The sequence below is a fragment of the Girardinichthys multiradiatus genome, chromosome 12 (assembly GCF_021462225.1).
Source record: "Girardinichthys multiradiatus isolate DD_20200921_A chromosome 12, DD_fGirMul_XY1, whole genome shotgun sequence".
Classification (NCBI taxonomy): Eukaryota; Metazoa; Chordata; class Actinopteri; order Cyprinodontiformes; family Goodeidae; genus Girardinichthys; species Girardinichthys multiradiatus.
The window spans coordinates 17,157,584-17,176,526 of NC_061805.1; the positions used below are offsets into that span (position 1 = coordinate 17,157,584).

Genomic DNA, 18,943 nt, shown 5'->3' on the forward strand with positions numbered 1-18,943 from the left:
TTCGCAATCAGCGAATACGTGTATTACCGCCTCCTACTGGAATGGGTGTGGCTGTAGATAAAAATAAATTCTGATCTATAAACCTAACAAAACGTCTTTAAAAATATTTAATAAATGAACAATGCATTGTTATGAGGCATTTCCAATCATATCTTTTGAGGTAATATCGATTTTTTTTCCAACTGTCGCTATGCTATTTGTTACATTCCAGTCATATGGCTTGAATTGCTTCTGGTCATTTGCAATATGAGCAACGATGTTTGCTTTTTTTGCATATAAAGGGTATTCTTCATCGTATGCCCTAGTCTTACTCAGGTTATGACAGTGTCCTCTGCATGACACTTCTCATCCCGTTTTGGACTTTTACCAACATAATTGTATTATTATAAATGTGATATATTCAGCCTCAGGATCTCGTCACTCACTTCAGCCTCTTCGTTGACGCTCTCACTTGAGCGCACCCGGTCCCCTTAATCACGCAGCAGTCCAGCTTTTCGAAACCCGTTGGTGATTTTCCATGTTGATGAGGGTGAATATAAATGACTGATTTACAATGCCGGTAATTGAATTGTGAAAGTGCTCTTGATTGGACCTCTGTGAACTACTCATCAATTTCATTGGTTTACTGTTACCAGGTACAATGTTTTTGGCGGCATGAAAAAAAACAAACATGCATTAGCCGCACTGTTGTATAGGGCGCAGTGTTCAAAGTGTGGGAAAAAAGTAGCGGCTTATAATCCAAAATTTACGGTATATCTTTCTTTCTTTCTTTTTTTTTTTTTTTTTTGTAGGACGCTAAAACTGGGATGCACGGTTGCACCCAGTCTTGTTGCCTTGCAGCAAGAAGGTCCTGGGTTCGACTCCCGGCCTGGGGTCTTTCTGCATGGAGTTTGCATGTTCTCCCCCTGCATGCGTGGGTTCTCTTCGGGTACTACGGTAGAGATAGTCACCAGCCCCTCCGCGATCCTGTATGGAGGAAACGTATTTAGAAAAGGAATGGATGGACTTTGAAACTCATAACTATGACTTTGAAAGTCAATGTTTTGCCTTTAAAGGTAGAAATTCTAATGTGTGTCCCATAATTGTGGCTGTTGTAAGCTGTTATTAGAATATGTGACCATACTTAAAGAAAATGTTTAATAACGACCGAAACTATTTTTGGTGACCTTTCTGACATTTCAGAGTCCCGCCTCTCCTGTCATTGGTAAATAAAGTTTTTTTTAATACACTGTGGGATAGAAGAAGTCAGTCATATGAAAAGGTTTTCTAAGTATACATACTGTTTCCTTAAGATGTCACATTTTCTGACAACAGCTATCAGAATTTGTATTTCAATCTAGCTTCCTCTTGAGTCACCACATCTGCAGCAGCACCTATTACAGACTTCCATACTCTTCCACTTTTGGCACTCAATATATATGGTCGACAGATGGCGCTTTATGTCAAAAAACAGGAGCCTCAAATGAATGATCAGAATCTATTCCGGCTATAATATAGATGCTCCTACAAAAAGTCTGAATAAAGCTTTAATTTTATTCAGATAACATTAACGACTTTGTGACTAAAGGGGAAAAGAAGAACCACACCTTGTGGTTTGGTAAACACCCGTTTATTTTAATTCAATTTTTTATTTAGAATACTGCATTTAAACCCCATTGAAGGGGTTTCTGACTGGCCCGATGCTCACATTGTTTACTCCATAGACTGAATTGTTTGGTGTATAACCAGGGACTGTAAAACTGATCGTATCATGCTTTGATTACATGGGGCTCGCGGCTTTAACCCGCTCCACTGAGTCGACTGTGATGCGCGTCTGGGTCGCGCGCTGCTGGTGGGCAGAGCGCCGTCACGAGCTGAAGGTGTCATGAAACGCAGAAAACTCACTTGCAGAAAGAAAGAGGGTTATTTATGCCAGCTCGCATGGCAACATAAGAGATACTCGCTGGACAAATAAATTTTCGGAGTGAACATGGCCAAAAACACATCTCTGTATTTTCGGATCGTCGAGGGCAGGAGCCTCCCGGCCAAAGACGTGTAAGTCATTTCTGAATGGCATATTCTTTTGTGTTGCAGTCTTACCTGATATTATAACCTGCGTCTAATATCTGGCTTCCAAAGAACTCTAGTTTGGTTTTCACACCACGTGGGAAAACCTGGTGTACCTGCTCATATTAGGCTGAGCATTATTAAAAACAATAAGAGAATATATTTTAATCAATTACGATGTGCTTATCCTGCCATATTGTTTTCTAATCTTTAGATCTGGGACGAGTGATCCTTACTGCATTGTTAAAGTTGACAATGAGGTTGTGGCCAGGTGAGTTCTGTCTGTTTCAATCAACATTTACATAATGTTTCTGTGAGAAAAATACATTTTCTGCTTTACACAGAGCAACAATCTAGTCAAAATGTTCAGTTATGAAATCATGTTTTACAGAATATATTCTAGATAGGCTCTGGTAATATGAAACCCATGTGGAAGGTGTATTCAAAAGCCCACAGCATGGCCCATTCAACACAGCTAGAGAACCTGATACTGGTCTGGCCTTTAAACACTCTTAGGTAACCATGGTGAACATACATCAATTATTGCAGGGGGCACCTAGAAGAAAAGAGAATACTGATAGAAAAATACACTTGTTCACACGGGTCTTTGAGGCTGATTGTTAACAAACACTTTGGCTCTCGAAAAAAAAAAAAAAATGGCAAGAATCAGCAAGAAAATTGGAAGATTGACTGTTGTTCCATCTGGAGTGTTGATAATTGCTCAGTGTTTCACTGCAGGCGCTCACACTATTTATCCTTCACTTACTGTGTTACTGGGCAGTTGACCCTTGAGTGTGATGTTCATGGATGATGAGCCTGTTAGATTGTGCTAGGAAATAATGGGTACACAACACTCTTACTATACTCATTATGACACAGTGTGAGGATTTTTTTTCAGGATGTCATTTCTGTTAACGTTTTGTATTAATTGTTTTTTATTTATAAGACTTCAGACTTTTTAAAGTGTTTTGAATGTTCCATTCAATTCAGTTTATGTATACAACGCCATTTCACAAAACGTCATCTCAAGGCACTTTACAAAGCCAATTCAGTCCAATCATACAGATTCCAAGTCAATCACATACATTCCAATTGATCGTAGTTATCAAACAATGCAGTCAAATTCAGTTTATTATTCAAAGGGGTTAAAAAGGAAATCCAGCAGTTTGCATCAAGTCAGTGACTAGCACCATTCACTCCTCCTGGATGAGCCCGTAGTGACAGTGGAGAGCTGCTTGCATTGTGTCGCTGACTTTCAGTAATCCATCATACTGAGCATACATATATCAGCAATAGAAAGGACAGCTACCCTTTAACAGGAAGAAACCTACAACAGAACCAAAACCGGATTGAGAGTGAGCAACCAGCTTCCATGACCAACTGGGGTTTTTAGAAGACAGAGCATATACACAAATGAACACAGAATCGCTGATCCAGGAGTACTTTCTTTGTGAATGAAATGTTAAACATATTGTAGCTCCTTTAGTGGCTTCATCTAGGAGAGACACGCAGATAAGCTCTGAGCAAGTTTTCAAGTCTGGAGTATGAAATAGAGCATATACAGGTCCTTCTCAAAATATTAGCATATTGTGATAAAGTTCATTATTTTCCATAATGTCATGATGAAAATTTAACATTCATATATTTTAGATTCATTGCACACTAACTGAAATATTTCAGGTCTTTTATTGTCTTAATACGGATGATTTTGGCATACAGCTCATGAAAACCCAAAATTCCTATCTCACAAAATTAGCATATTTCATCCGACCAATAAAAGAAAAGTGTTTTTAATACAAACAACGTCAACCTTCAAATAATCATGTACAGTTATGCACTCAATACTTGGTCGGGAATCCTTTTGCAGAAATGACTGCTTCAATGCGGCGTGGCATGGAGGCAATCAGCCTGTGGCACTGCTGAGGTCTTATGGAGGCCCAGGATGCTTCGATAGCAGCCTTTAGCTCATCCAGAGTGTTGGGTCTTGAGTCTCTCAACGTTCTCTTCACAATATCCCACAGATTCTCTATGGGGTTCAGGTCAGGAGAGTTGGCAGGCCAATTGAGCACAGTGATACCATGGTCAGTAAACCATTTACCAGTGGTTTTGGCACTGTGAGCAGGTGCCAGGTCGTGCTGAAAAACGAAATCTTCATCTCCATAAAGCTTTTCAGCAGATGGAAGCATGAAGTGCTCCAAAATCTCCTGATAGCTAGCTGCATTGACCCTGCCCTTGATAAAACACAGTGGACCAACACCAGCAGCTGACACGGCACCCCAGACCATCACTGACTGTGGGTACTTGACACTGGACTTCTGGCATTTTGGCATTTCCTTCTCCCCAGTCTTCTTCCAGACTCTGGCACCTTGGTTTCCGAATGACATGCAGAATTTTCTTTCATCCGAAAAAAGTACTTTGGACCACTGAGCAACAGTCCAGTGCTGCTTCTCTGTAGCCCAGGTCTGGGGAATGCGGCACCTGTAGCCCATTTCCTGCACACGCCTGTGCACGGTGGCTCTGGATGTTTCTACTCCAGACTCAGTCCACTGCTTCCGCAGGTCCCCCAAGGTCTGGAATCGGCCCTTCTCCACAATCTTCCTCAGTGTCTGGTCATCTCTTCTTTTTGTGCAGCGTTTTCTGCCACACTTTTTCCTTCCCACAGACTTCCCACTGAGGTGCCTTGATACAGCACTCTGGGAACAGCCTATTCGTTGAGAAATGTCTTTCTGTGTCTTACCCTCTTGCTTGAGGGTGTCAATAGTGGCCTTCTGGACAGCAGTCAGGTCGGCAGTCTTACCCATGATTGGGGTTTTGAGTGATGAACCAGGCTGGGAGTTTTAAAGGCCTCAGGAATCTTTTGCAGGTGTTTAGAGTTAACTCGTTGATTCAGATGATTAGGTTCATAGCTCGTTTAGAGACCCTTTTAATGATATGCTAATTTTATGAGATAGGAATTTTGGGTTTTCATGAGCTGTATGCCAAAATCATCCGTATTAAGACAATAAAAGACCTGAAATATTTCAGTTAGTGTGCAATAAATCTAAAATATATGAATGTTAAATTTTCATTATGACATTATGGAAAATAATGAACTTTATCACAATATGCTAATTTTTTGAGAAGGACCTGTACAGTTAGTCGGAAAAAGCTAGGCCAATATGTATATTAGGAGAGAAACAGGGTTAAACACTTAAAGTCAGGGCCAAGTGTTGGCTGTAGATGTAGAACATTAAGTTGTTGGCCGCAGTATCTCACCAATGACCCCCCTTCAGGAAGTTGTCACGGCTAAGGGCCAGGCCAGGTGTAGCTTCTAGGAATATAAATAAATAGAAAGGGAACCATAAAGATGAAAATTAAAACAACAGCAAATAAATCAAAGTTGGAGAGTAGTAGGAAAATGTAGCAGTGAGGAAAAGTGGTTACTATGTCCTTCAGCAGCCTGGGCCTATATCAGTGCAAATATTAAGATAGCTCAGGATAACGTAAGGCACTCTAACTATAAGCTTTATCAAAAAGGAAAGTTTTAAGCCTCGCCTTAAAAGTAGACAGGGTGTCTGCCTCACGGACTAAAACCGGGAGCTGGTTCCACAGAAGAGGAGCCTGATAACTAAAGGATCTGCCTCCCATTCTACTTCTAGAGACTCTAGGAACCACCAGTAAACCTGCAGTCTGAGAACAAAGTGTCCTGTTAGGAACATATGGACCAATCAGATCTCAGATGTATGATGGAGCTAGATGGAGCTAGATCATTAAGGGCTTTATATGTGAGGAGGATAATTTTAAATTCTATTCTTGATTTAACAGGAGCCAATGAAGCGAAGCTAAAATAGGATAAATATTATCTCTCTTTTTAATTTTCATCAGAACTCTTGCTGCAGCATTTTGAATCAGCTGAAGGCTTTTAAATGCATTTTGTGGACATCCTGATAGTAAAGAATTACAACAGTCCAGCCTTGAAGTAACACAGGCATGGACTAGTTTTTTATCATCACTCCTGGATAGGATATTTCTAATTTTGGCAGTATTCCGGAGGTGAAAAAAGGAAATCCTTGAAACCTGTTTAATATCATTTAAATGACATGTACTGGTCAAAAATAGCATCTTTGGGTTTTTCTGTCTTCGAGACATGGATATAGTGTATCTAATTGGTTTGATTAATAGATAAATACAGCTGAGTATCATCACCACAGCAGTGGAAATATACCAGTACTTTTACAAGTGCCGTTTCATTGCTATGATGAGCGTTAAAATCCCGACTGAAATTTTTCGAACAGGTCATTACCGTGTAAATGCTCACACACATGATTAGCAGCTATTTTCTCTAGTATTTTTGGTAAGAACAGAAGATTGGATATAGGTCTGTAATTTATTAATCTTGATCAAGAGAAGGTTTCTTAATTAAAGTTTTAATTACATCATCCTTAAAAGCCTGTGGTCTGTTTACTAAGGATAGATTAATCATATCTAAAATAGGGGCGGTAATCAAAGGGAACACTTCCTTAAATAATTCAGTATGAGTTAAGTCTAACATACAAGTTGACGTTGACGGTTTAGATTAACCTAATGTTTAGCTAACATCTATCTTCATCCCTGGGAGAGCTTCATCTTAGATTAAGTCTATTTAATCAGCCTCACCTCTGGTGCCTGTGCCCACCTCTGAATGTTAACCTGTTAAGCCCGACGAACCCGCCGGGTTCCGGCCAGGGGGCTGGGCAGTGTGCGGCAATGATTGGCGGTATGGCTTCGCTTGTGTGGAGAGGCTGGCCAGCCTGCTCAGTGCAAAGGGGTATGCCATGTGGCACTGTGTGCGGCCGACATGCAGGGGTGCTTCTGGAGTTGATGTGTGGGGTTGGCAGGGTGCCCGTTCTTTGGCGCACTGTGGTGGCCTTCCTCCGATGCTTCCTCCTGCGGCTCTGGCCCCCGGCCTGGCGCCGGGCTGTGGTTGCAGTCGGGTTGGTGGGATGGCGGAGCGTGTCATGTACCTGCACTGGGGCGAGTGGTGGGTTGTGCTTGGGCTGGGGCGGTTGTTTACTTTATTTTTATTTTTGTTTGTTTCTCTCTCATGGACGGTCAGGCTGGGGCTGCTGCCCTTGGCCGCGTGGTTTGGCTGGCTTGGCGGTGTGCAGCTCTGCTGGCTGTTGTGTCCAGGGGAAAGGTCAGGGCGGCGGGCTGGTGGGTAGCTTGCAGCGTGTGGGGTGGGGGTTGCGTCCACTTTTTGAACGTGGGATCACCTGCATCTAGATAGGCTGTGCAGTGATGGTGGAGCTGAGCTAGTTGGTGTTTCTCCCTGGGTTGTCGTTGCAGTGGTGGTGATGTAGTGTGTTTGTGTGGTTGTGGGGGCATGGTAGGGGCCCTGGTACAATTCAGTGCAGAGAACTTTAGTTCTCTTGTTATTTCATTGAGGAAATCTGTGTTTCCTTGAGGTCTCTGTTCTGTTTGCTTCATGTTATTGTTTCTGAGTTTCCCTATAACTGGCTGGTTGGTACTTTGATTCATTAACCTGTTCTGTTTTCAGTTTGGGCACTTTCCTGTTTTCTGTGTCTTTGTTTCCCATGATTCCAGTGTATTAATTCTGTTTATCAATCAGTTTCCCTCAGCCTTCATGCGTCTCACACCTGAATTGCATCAGATAACGCCCACATGGTTCCTATTCTACAACAACTCCTTCCTGTACAGACACTCTTTAGTCTTTTACATGCAAAATGGTATGTTTGGTGAACACACTAACCCCACAGTGAAATATAGTGGATACTTTACTTCAGCAGTGACAAGGAACGTAGTCAGAGTTGATTGGAAGATGGGTAGAGCTAAACACAGAGCACATCTGGAAGAAAACATGTTAGAGGCTGCATTCACTTGGGACTGAAATAGAGGTTCACTTTTCATGGAATGGTTTAGATCAAATGTCAATATGCTTTCGTCTAAACTATTCTATTGTAGCTTTGTCGGTATGTTTAGGCTCATTCTCCTGCTGGAAGGTGAACGTCCATCCCATTGTCAAGTATTTTACTGCCTCCAATCAATCTGTCTTCAAACTTGATGTCATCAGATGCAGTCCATCCAATCTGACTGAGCTTGAGTTTTTTTAATAAAGAATGGGCAAAGATTTCAGTCTCTGGATGTGCAAAGCAAAGAAAAGTGGCTGTAATTCTGGTGGAAGGTTGTTCTACAAAGTATAAAGGGGTTGAATATACAAATCTTTATTTGTAAAAAACATTGAAAGCTATGTTTTATTTTCCTGCCACTTTAAAATTTTGCTTTACTTTGTGCTGGTCTATCATATGAAATCCCACCAAAATACGTTGAAGCTTGTGGTTTAGACATGCAAATTTTGAGGTGTGAATAGTTTTACAAAGCAATCTAGACATTAGAGTTGCAGCTTTCAGGCATTAATGTAAAAATTTACTGTGTGAATTTTCAGCAGATGTGCTCAACCTCTTTTCCCAGGACCGCAACAGTCTGGAAGAATCTTAATCCTTTCTGGGGTGAAGAGTACACGTTGCACCTCCCGATGGGGTTTCATTCGCTGTCGTTCCTTGTGATGGACGAAGACACGATTGGGTAACATGACTGTCCGAAGCAGTTTTAGTATTACTTCATTCTTACCCGTTCTAAAATCGGGCAGGCTGTCATTTGATTTACTGTACTCATTGTTTAACTTAGCCCATGAACTGAACTGCAAGTTCAGCTGAACTGTTTTGGGAAAAAAAAAAAAGTCAGCCAAGTTTTGAATAAACAAACATCATCAGGCTGATGGTTGTCCAGATCAAGTTGCTATTTTTTATTTTGGACTATTAGGACTGTAATCTTTTCACTTTGCAGCTGCATCAAAGTGTAAATACATTTTATCTGATATTTACCTTTTTTATTCTACTCTGCAGACACGACGATGTTATTGGAAAGATTACGCTGAGCAAAGAAGCGATTGGGTCTCAGGTTAAAGGTATGGCTGATAACAAAATAAGCTCCAGTCTGTAATCGGCTGAGAACATGGCTAGAGGTCAAAAGTTAAACATACATGGATTTCCCAAGAAACTAATGATTCAAATATCTGTTTTTAGTCTGGGAATGTTTAGTAGTGTCCTCTCACATGTTTGATTTGATTTATTTGTGTTGATTAATCATTTTTTCAAAATATTTGCTTTTTACAAAGTCACTGGGATTTCTTTTTTGTGATGGTGCTCCTGCTGCTCATCTGTGTAAACCCTGGATTATTCATTGTGCATCATAAACCAGGAAGGCAGCCAATGTATTTCAAACATCCTTACAACATAAAACGCCTGGTTCCCTCACAGAAAAGCTTCCCAGTGTTTACCCAGGGACAACTGTTGTATCTTCTGCAATGTCTTGGCCAAACATATGGCATATAAAACACAAAACTCTTTGATAGTGCAGTATTTTCACTGTAATGCTGGAGGAGTTTATCATGTTATGTTTGCTGCAAACAGATATGGTGCTGGTGAGAGCCACCTGGCATGGCCTTTATTCCAGTGATTCATTGCTACATGACGGTAGTGAGTCACTGACTCCCTCACAGGATTTTTCTCACAGCCTGGCCTTGATTAGATCGTTTTTCTTCATGTGAATAACTGAACTACAATCTAAACACAACCACATAAGTTACACAATGTTTAGACTGCATTCAGCTCTGTATCTGCGTGTGCTGTTTTATATTTGTTTTCATCTTTGTTTCCCCACACGCACCAATCAGGTATAACATTGTGACTACTGACAGGTGAGCGAGTGACCATATTATCCTCAGAGATGATGGGATAGAAGCAAGAAAATAGGGCAAATGTTGAGATTCAAGTGAGTTTGACAAAGGCCAAGTTGGGATGGCTACCTATTCTTATGTATAGCACTACTTGTTTATACACAAGGTGCTTTACAGGATAATAATGGAACAAAGGTAAAGATGTTAAAGACAAATAATGCATAAAAAGTAAAAAAATATTGTAAAATGTAAGTCTTGATGACTAGGTAAGGGCATCTACAAAACTGCAGCTTTTCTTGAATGTTCCCATTCTGCAGTGGTCAGTATCTTTTTCAGTTGTTCATGTGGTGGTGAACAAACACAGTGTATTGACTTTACTGATGCTTGATATGTAGCTAAGGTCAGATTGCTGAAGAAGTTAATGTTGGATCTGAGAGAAAGATCTCAGAATATACAGTGCATCGTAGCTGGTTGTATATGTGACAACATAGACCAATCAGTGCCCATACTGGCTCCTGTCCACCACAGAAAGTTCCAACAATGGGCACGTGAGTATCAGAACTGAAAACATGGCACTTGAAGGAGATGTTCTGGTCTGATGAATCACGTTTTCTTAGACGTGGAAGGCCAGGCCATGGCAGCAGGATGCACTATGGAAAGAAAGCAAGCCGATGCAGGGTGTGTGATGGTTTGGGCCTCTTTCTGTTTGGAAACCTTAAGTACTACCATCCATGTCGATGTCACTTTGACACATACCACCTAGCACAGCACTGATGGAGATCATCTTTATGTTCTTGGATTTCTCTGGCCTCTTTCAGCAGGATAATGGATGCTTTTACAAAACTAAAAAGATTCAGGAATGGTTTAAGGAGCCCCCACAAAACTGAGATGTTCCCTTGGCCTCCATGTTCTTCAGATCTGAATCCAATCAAGCATCCAGTGGATGTGGTGGACAAACAAATCCAGTCTAGGGAGGTTTTAGGTTTTATCACAATAACTTCACAACACACCTTCAGAAACCTTCAAAATGTGTTTGAAGCATAGACATTCATAGTGAACTCATTAGCTAAAATATTTCATTATGCATATGGATAGTTTTCAACACTTTACTAAGCCCCTTGTTCTCATCAGGTCAGTGTTAACTGGACACTTTACTGGGCATCTGACCTACTTGTGATGAAAAAGTTCAAAGGTCTAGAGTTGATGCTGTCCATAAGATCACTGTTGGACTAAGAATTACCGTATATAAAGTTGAAATGAAGGAATGCACAGTTGAACATTGCTTTACCAAAAGCGCTGACAGAATGTAGAAGACAACAAAAAGAAAATGTAAATAATCCCAAACAGGCAATAATATTTATCTTAGAGTGGAAGAAAATCATTTGAGATTAACCTGAATTGGCGGTCTGAGGTCATATGGTTTGACAGATTTACCTCTTTCACGACCCAAAAGAACCTACTCCAAATATCAAGGAGTGTCAGATATTTTCTGGGAAAATCATCCATTAACTGCTGTGTCAGATTATTGTCCACTTAGGCCCAACCATGGGAGGTTCAACCTCCTTGTCCTCATCCTTCTCTCCCTCTATCCAGATTTCCTCTTTAATAAAGGCGTTAACACCCACAGCTTGCTTTCCATTCATTGCTGAATGGATATCGCTGTGAGACATTTTTGACACTATTCTGCTACGTCAACAAGACATGTAGTGTGGCTTAGGGATGCACAATATATTTGTCATTATCTCAGTCTCGCTGTTTGCAGTATCAATGCCACAAATAACTGCTTGGAATGTAATAAATATGTATATATTATATAAGTATCATTGACTCTGGCTCTTTATGCCAGTACTGTATTTGGTGATGCTCATTGCTGAATGCAGGTGAAGATGTTTTAAGAGGGCATTAAGATGTTTTGGTTATTTAGAAACTACAACTATGTTGTTTAATTGCCAAAACAACACAACCAAACTTTTTCAATAAAAACATGTTCATAGGATAGAAATAATGTACTGGCTTTTTTCCAGTAGCTGGATGGGCTACTCACTATCTGGGGTCTATGTTGATGAACTCATAGCAGACAGACATTACCACCGTTTAGTCAAGTATTTGTTTTAATATATTGCAAGTCAAATAGTTATGACGACATTCATGAACACTATGGCATATTGCAGTCCTAGTATGACATTTTAATATGTGCAGTGTAAGAGGAGTTACTGTTAGGATTTTACTAAACTCAGTTCGAACAATGTGACATGTGGAAACTATGTAGGATTTCTGAAATCACACAGTGTGCACTAGGCTTTGGAAAGAAGACCTAAATGAATAGTTAGCAGGCAGAAAATAGACGGGAAAAATAGAAATCTGTCATCAAAAGCAAACCCTTTGGCACTACCATGGCAGGAAAAACACAACTTTTTAAGATAGGGTACAAAATTGAGCAAATGCAGACAATGACTGGATGGATTCATTCAACAGGAACCAAACAATGTTGTAAAATGAGCACTTGAAAACAAGACTGGCATGAGTAAACATAACTTTTAACAGGTCTGGTTAGCAGAGAATAAGGAAAAGTGCGATGACAACAAGGAAAGCAGTGACAGGGGGATCGCCCAAACAACATAGAACAAAACTTAATCTTTACAAAAGTAAAGACCACAAAAAACCAAGACTAACCTTACAAAACCAGTCGATCAGAACAGAAACATAACTTAACAATCCACAGATCAATGCATGGAATATTTACACATGAGCATTTATTGACTTTTTATAGCAATGATTAAACTCCATTAATGGGTAATGTGTAATGATTATTTGGATTAACACAGACAGAGTAGTTTCTGGTTTTAAATTAAATCTCCCAAACTGAGAGTGCACTGTAACACTGATTTTCCTCAGGTCAGAATGCAACTGTTTGTTTCCACAGTGAAACACAGGGCTCTGTTTGACAGGTTATTTTATCTCTTGGTCAGGCTGATGGGCCAGATAAGACTTTGTGGGAAAACATGTAAAACAAGTTCTGGAACAAGAATTTTAAAAGGATGAAACTTGTATCTGAAATAAATAGGAATGACAGAGATGCTGCAAAACTAAATGGATTGTAGTTTTATGATCTGACTGGTTAATAACACAACATCTCTGGGAAGCAAATCAAAAAAGGAATATTCTCAAATCAGTAATCTGAGTAATGTCACTTCCTCATATCTAACATATTTGACCTGTTTAGGACAATATCTGATGGGGAATAAATTTAGCATCCAGACTTTAGGCCCTCAGAATCCTTGTCATACGTTTTGTTCAACATGGAAACAAGGATTGACTTTGTGAGAAAAAAAAAATGCACCATACTGTATACTGGATTTGCAATGAATTTGTTAAAGTAAAAGCTGAACATGTATGCACTTAAGACACATAGACTGTATTGAATGCAAAATAGTGTTGCACTAATTCCTATTATTGGAACATATAATGTGTGAATCTTGTTCAGTACCTTGCAAAAGTGTTCAAACCCCTTAAACGTTTTGCATTTTCTCACATTATACTGCAAACCTCAGTGTACATTAACAGGGTTTTATGTGATAGATCACAACAAAGCAGCGCATAATTTTGAATTACATTGTGCATTTGTACTCAGCATGCTTTACACTGATACCACCAAATAAAATTCAGCCCAACCAACTACCATCAGATGTTTCCAAACAGAGTTCACCTGTGCGTAACATAATCTCAATAAATATGCAGCTGTTCTGTGGAAGAATCTGTCGCCAGGACAAAAAATTTGGCCCTTATGGAGGAGTGTCAAGAATAAAGCCATTGCTGAACGAAAGTCATAAGAAGTCCTGTTTGTAGTTTGATGAAAGCCATGTAGGGGACACAGCAAACAGATGGAAAAAGGTGCAGAGTTCAGATGAGACCACAGCAGAATTGCTTTGGCCTACCTGCAAAACACTATCTGTGGCAGAAAGTGTATACCCTCAAGACACCATCCCCACTGTAAAGCATGGTGATGGCAGTATCATGCTGTGGGAATACCTCTTCAGCAAGTAGAGGGACACTTGAGCTATTTTACTGAAGAATGGGCAAACATTACTGTCTAGATGTGAAAAGCTTGCAGAGACTTGACTTAAAAAAAAAAGAAAAAAGAAGAAGAATAAAATAAAAATTATTTATAAAAAACATTTAATGTTTTTTCTTAAATTTACCAATATTTACAAATTGACAAATTGTGTTGGTCAAGCATATAAAATCCCAGTGTGGTTGTAACATGACTATCAGTGTTCAAAGGGTATTCATACTTTTGAATGGCATTGTAAGAACAAAATTTGTACAACTGCTGACAGGCCTTGCAGTATTTCTTTGTGTGGTCTTCTCAGGGCTTGATAGTTGGATGAACTTGACGAGGGTTGACCCTGATGAAGAAGTTCAAGGAGAGATCCACCTGAGTCTGGAGCTCCTCAAAGACACAAAGAAGAATAGCCTGCGGTGCCAGGTCATTGAAGCCAGGTAGAATGAAACACTATTCACTGCAAGGATGGCCCAAACATTTTAGGAGCTAACTTGTAAGCAGAAGAGAAGAAATACTTTGGAATATTATCTTCAACAAATTTGAGTTTCTAGGGCAAAGTGTCCTGCTACACTATAACTATTTCTGCGATTAAACCTTCTCACCATCACTTTGCAGGCTTCCACACTGCTTTCCAAGTCACACTGTCACCATCACCCCACTCACTGCCCCATCTGTGTCGCAATCTCTCAGGCACTAATGAGTCTGTCAATCAGGATTTGACACAGGGTTTTCATCTAAGATAGATAGCTTTTATTTTAGTCTGAAAGAATAATGCCAGAAGTTATTGTTTTGCCAAATAAACTAACATGATATGTAAAAAAACGTTTGAGAGTTTTGGTCTGCTGATACCCACAGGGACTTGGCTCCGAGAGACATTTCTGGAACATCTGATCCTTTTGGAAGAGTTATTTTCAACAACCACAGTGCGGAGACCTCGGTGAGCTTTATCACCTTTCATCTATTGCATACAATAGATTCACAGAGCCTAAAGGTTGTTTTACTTTTGTAAATAGTGATTATCCAAGCTGTGCACTTTTATAATCACCATGTCATAAGCAGCTTAGACAGTAAGGCAGGTGCAGAAAAAAGAATTATTTTGATTTTTAATTTAATTTAATTTAATTTGTATATATGCTTCAATTCAATATTTGGGGTTTTAATATTTAATTTCAAATTTTCTTTTTCCAGGATAAATGGTCATATAACATAAATCTTCAATGATTTTGAACGCAAAAGTTTGAGTTTATCACAGATTTCCTCTTATTCACGTGTGATCAAAATGATAAAAACTGGCTCAAAATTACATCCCCTTAACAAGTACACTGCTCAAAAAAATAAAGGGAACACTTAAACAACACAATATAACTCCAAGTAAATCAAACTTCTGTGAAATCAAACCGTCCACTTAGGAAGCAACACTGATTGACAATCAATTTCACATGTTGTTGTACAAATGGAACAGACAACAGGGGGAAATCTTTGGCGATCAGCAAGACACACTCAATAAAGGAGTGGTTCTGCAGGTGGGGACCACAGACCACTTCTCAGTACCTATGTTTTCTGGCTGATGTTTTGGTCACTTTTGAATGTTGGTGGTGCTTTCACACTCGTGGTAGCATGAGACGGACTCTACAACCCACACAAGTGGCTCAGGTAATGCAGCTCATCCAGGATAGCACATCAATGCGAGCTGTGGCAAGAAGGTTTGCTGTTTCTGTCAGCGTGGTGTCCAGAGTCTGGAGGCGCTACCAGGAGACAGTACACCAGGAGACGTGGAGGAGGCTGTAGGAGGGCAACAACCCAGCAGCAGGACCGCTTCCTCTGCCTTTGTGCAAGGAGGAACAGGAGGAGCTCTGACAGAGACCTGCAAAATGACCTCCAGCAGACCACAAATGTACATGTGTCTGCACAAACGGTTAGAAAGCGACTCCATGAGGATGGTATGAGGGCCCGACGTCCACAAATGGGGGTTGTGCTCACAGCCCAACACCGTGCAGGACGCTTGGCATTTGCCAGAGAACACCAGGATTGGCAAATTCGCCACTGGTGCCCTGTGGTCTTCACAGATGAAAGCAGGTTCACACTGAGCACATGTGACAGACGTGACAGAGTCTGGAGACACCGTGGAGAGCGATCTGCTGCCAGCAACATCCTTCAGCATGACCGGTTTGGCAGTGGGTCAGTAATGGTGTGGGATGACATTTCTTTGGAGGGCTGCACGACCCTCCGTGTGCTCGCCAGAGGTAGCCTGACTGCCATTAGGTACCGAGATGAGATCCTCAGACCCCTTGTGAGACCATATGCTGGTGCTGTTGGCCCTGGGTTCCTCCTAATGCAGGACAATGCTAGACCTCATGTGGCTGGAGTGTGTCAGCAGTTCCTGCAAGATGAAGACATTGAAGCTATGGACTGGCCCGCCCGTTCCCCAGACCTGAATCCGATTCTGGGACATCATGTCTCGCTCCATCCACCAACGTCACGTTGCACCACAGACTGTCCAGGAGTTGACGGATGCTTTAGTCCAGGTCTGGGAGGAGATCCCTCAGAAGACCATCCGCCGTCTCATCAGGAACATGCCCAGGTGTTGTAGGGAGATCATACAGACACGTGGAGGTCACACACAATACTGGGCCTCATTTTGACTTGTTTTAAGGACATTACATAAAAGTTGGATCAGCCTGTAGTGTGTTTTTCCACTTTAATTTTGTGTGTGACTCCAAATCCAGGCCTCCATTGGTTAATACATTTGATTTCCATTGATGATTTTTGTGTGATTTTGTTGTCAGCACATTCAACTTTGTACAGAACAAAGTATTCAATGAGAATATTTCATTCATTCAGATTTAGGATGTGTTATTTGAGTGTTCCCTTTATTTTGTGAGCAGTGTATGTTTAAAGTCTCCTTACAGATTTTTCCATAATTGCTCCTTTTTCACTCTTAAATGTTTTAGAATACACCTTTGAATGGCTAAAAAATTTGAATGTTTTGGAGTGTCCTAGTCAAAGTCTGGACTTAATTCAGATTGAAATGATGTGGCATGATTAAACAGGCCATTCATGCTCTTAAACCCTACAATGTGACCCTATTATCTGCAAAATAAGGTTATCATTAAAAGCCCCCCAAAAATGTGTTATGGATGTCCAAAATTCTCAGTTTCCGACTTTAACTGTAGGTGAAACCAGGGGTTCCTACTAGGTTCATTTGAAAGCATCTAGAATTTGATTTTTAGTGTTTTCTTTTATTGGATAAGTATGGAAAAGATAAAATGAAACGTGGAAATGTTGTCCTTCCTTCCTTCCTTTCTTCCTTCATTCCTTCCTTCCTTCCTTTCGATCCTTTGTCTTACAGACTTAAAAAGCAGAAATAGCTGTAAAGTTAGAATTAAAGTTACAAGAAAAAACTGCACATTTTTTGGGCAGATTCATATTGTGTGCTGAAAATAAAGAAGACTTTGCTGATACGACAAATATGTTGGACTTTGTATTTTTTTATTATGTACTTTCTGAGATACATGATTTTCATGTTGGGATTTCTTACCATTTTTCAATTCCTGGTTGCAGATTATCAAGAAGACCCGTTTCCCTCATTGGAGAGAAACCTTAGAGCTGGAGCTGGACGCAGAGGAGCTGAGTGATGAGGGGACTGTGATTGTGGAGGTCTGGGACTGGGACATGGTGGGCAAAAATGACTTTCTTGGAAAGGTCAGGATCTCTTGAAATTCATGTCATGATTGCTATAAAATACTGCGTGTTACAGAATAATCACTGCTGAACCTTGTGACATTTTAAAGTATTACAACCACAGATCTCTGTGTTGTATTTGAATATTGTGTCTTAGACCAACAGAAATAGTGCATAGATAGATAGATAGATAGATAGATAGATAGATAGATAGATAGATAGATAGATAGATAGATAGATAGATAGATAGATAGATAGATAGATAGATAGATAGATAGATAGATAGATAGATAGATAGATAGATAGATAGATAGATAGATAGATAGATAGATAGATAGATAGATAGATAGATAGATAGATAGATAGATAGATAGATAGATAGATAGATAGATAGATAGATAGATAGATAGATAGATAGATAGATAGATAGATAGATAGATAGATAGATAGATTATTTAATTAACAAAACTTGCGGAAAATGTTTATAGAATAGATAAAGTTGCTATTATAAAAGCTGTTTTCAGTACTTTGTGCCATTTTGCCTGAAGAGCATGCTTGGAATCGTTTCTTGGTAACAGGTTCTTTGAATTTTGGTGTTTTCTATAAATACGCTGAAGGTAAGACGGTTTCTGTGCATTGTCTAGTTCATCTTCATCACTTCATCTTCAACATTTAAAGCACTCTACCAGCAAAATGTGCACTTGGGAACAAAGTGAGGCTAACTGTGTTGTCATGATTTGGTAATGCAGGAAAGTGCCTTAAGTTTCCAGCAGGTAGAGTACCATTGTCTTAGGTCACAAGTAGATGCTGTGGTGCACTATGGGAAATCTATTGTGATTGATATGAGTGCTATGTAACATACTTGTGGGCAAATAATAATAATAGAAATATGCGTTTATCTTGCTGGTCGTTTGTGTTTGGCAGGCTTTGAGCTTGACATGTCTATTGTAACAGGTTGTCTTCCAATATAGCCCTCTTAGCTTCCTCCAACTTCCCATTGACTCTGACAAACGTCTGTGTCCTTGTTCAGGAAAAGCATCTCTACAGCATGATGCTGCTACTTCCATGTTTCACCCATGAGAAGGTTCTTGCAAACTGGGACTTTAACAATTGCTTTCTGCTTGCCACTCTTCTATTAGGATCAGATTTATGGAGTGCACAACTTCATAATTGCCATGTCTTCAGATTCCTCCAGATTTTGATCTCTGTAGCTGTTTCATAGTTACTATGAGCCTCTGGGTTACTTCTTTGATTAATTATCTCCTTGCCCAACCTGTCAGTTTCGGAGGATGACCATGTCTTGTTAGGTTTGCAGCTGTACCGTGCTCCTTCCTTTTCCTGATGATGAATTGAACAGTGCTCCGTAATATGTTCAACGTTTGGGATATTCTCTTATAGCCCATTTCTGCTTGAAACTCTTCACAACCTTCTTATTCAAT

At 40.1% G+C, this 18,943-nt stretch overlaps 1 protein-coding gene across 4 annotated transcripts in view; it reads left to right on the forward strand.

Moving 5' to 3' along the window:
* Window positions 1-1,717: 1,717 nt before the first annotated feature.
* Window positions 1,718-18,943, forward strand: part of LOC124877734 (rasGAP-activating-like protein 1) — a 39,121-nt gene continuing 21,895 nt past the window's right edge. Inside the window, exons 1-7 of one of the 4 annotated variants that reach the window (XM_047381177.1) lie at window positions 1,718-2,034; window positions 2,261-2,317; window positions 8,494-8,607; window positions 8,928-8,989; window positions 14,131-14,260; window positions 14,679-14,760; window positions 17,385-17,525. In XM_047381177.1, the coding sequence (XP_047237133.1) occupies window positions 1,970-2,034; window positions 2,261-2,317; window positions 8,494-8,607; window positions 8,928-8,989; window positions 14,131-14,260; window positions 14,679-14,760; window positions 17,385-17,525 (651 nt within the window). In that variant the 5' untranslated portion in view covers window positions 1,718-1,969. The remainder of the gene's footprint in view (window positions 2,035-2,260; window positions 2,318-8,493; window positions 8,608-8,927; window positions 8,990-14,130; window positions 14,261-14,678; window positions 14,761-17,384; window positions 17,526-18,943) is intronic. The other 3 variants (XM_047381176.1, XM_047381174.1, XM_047381175.1) reach the window with 3 other exon arrangements.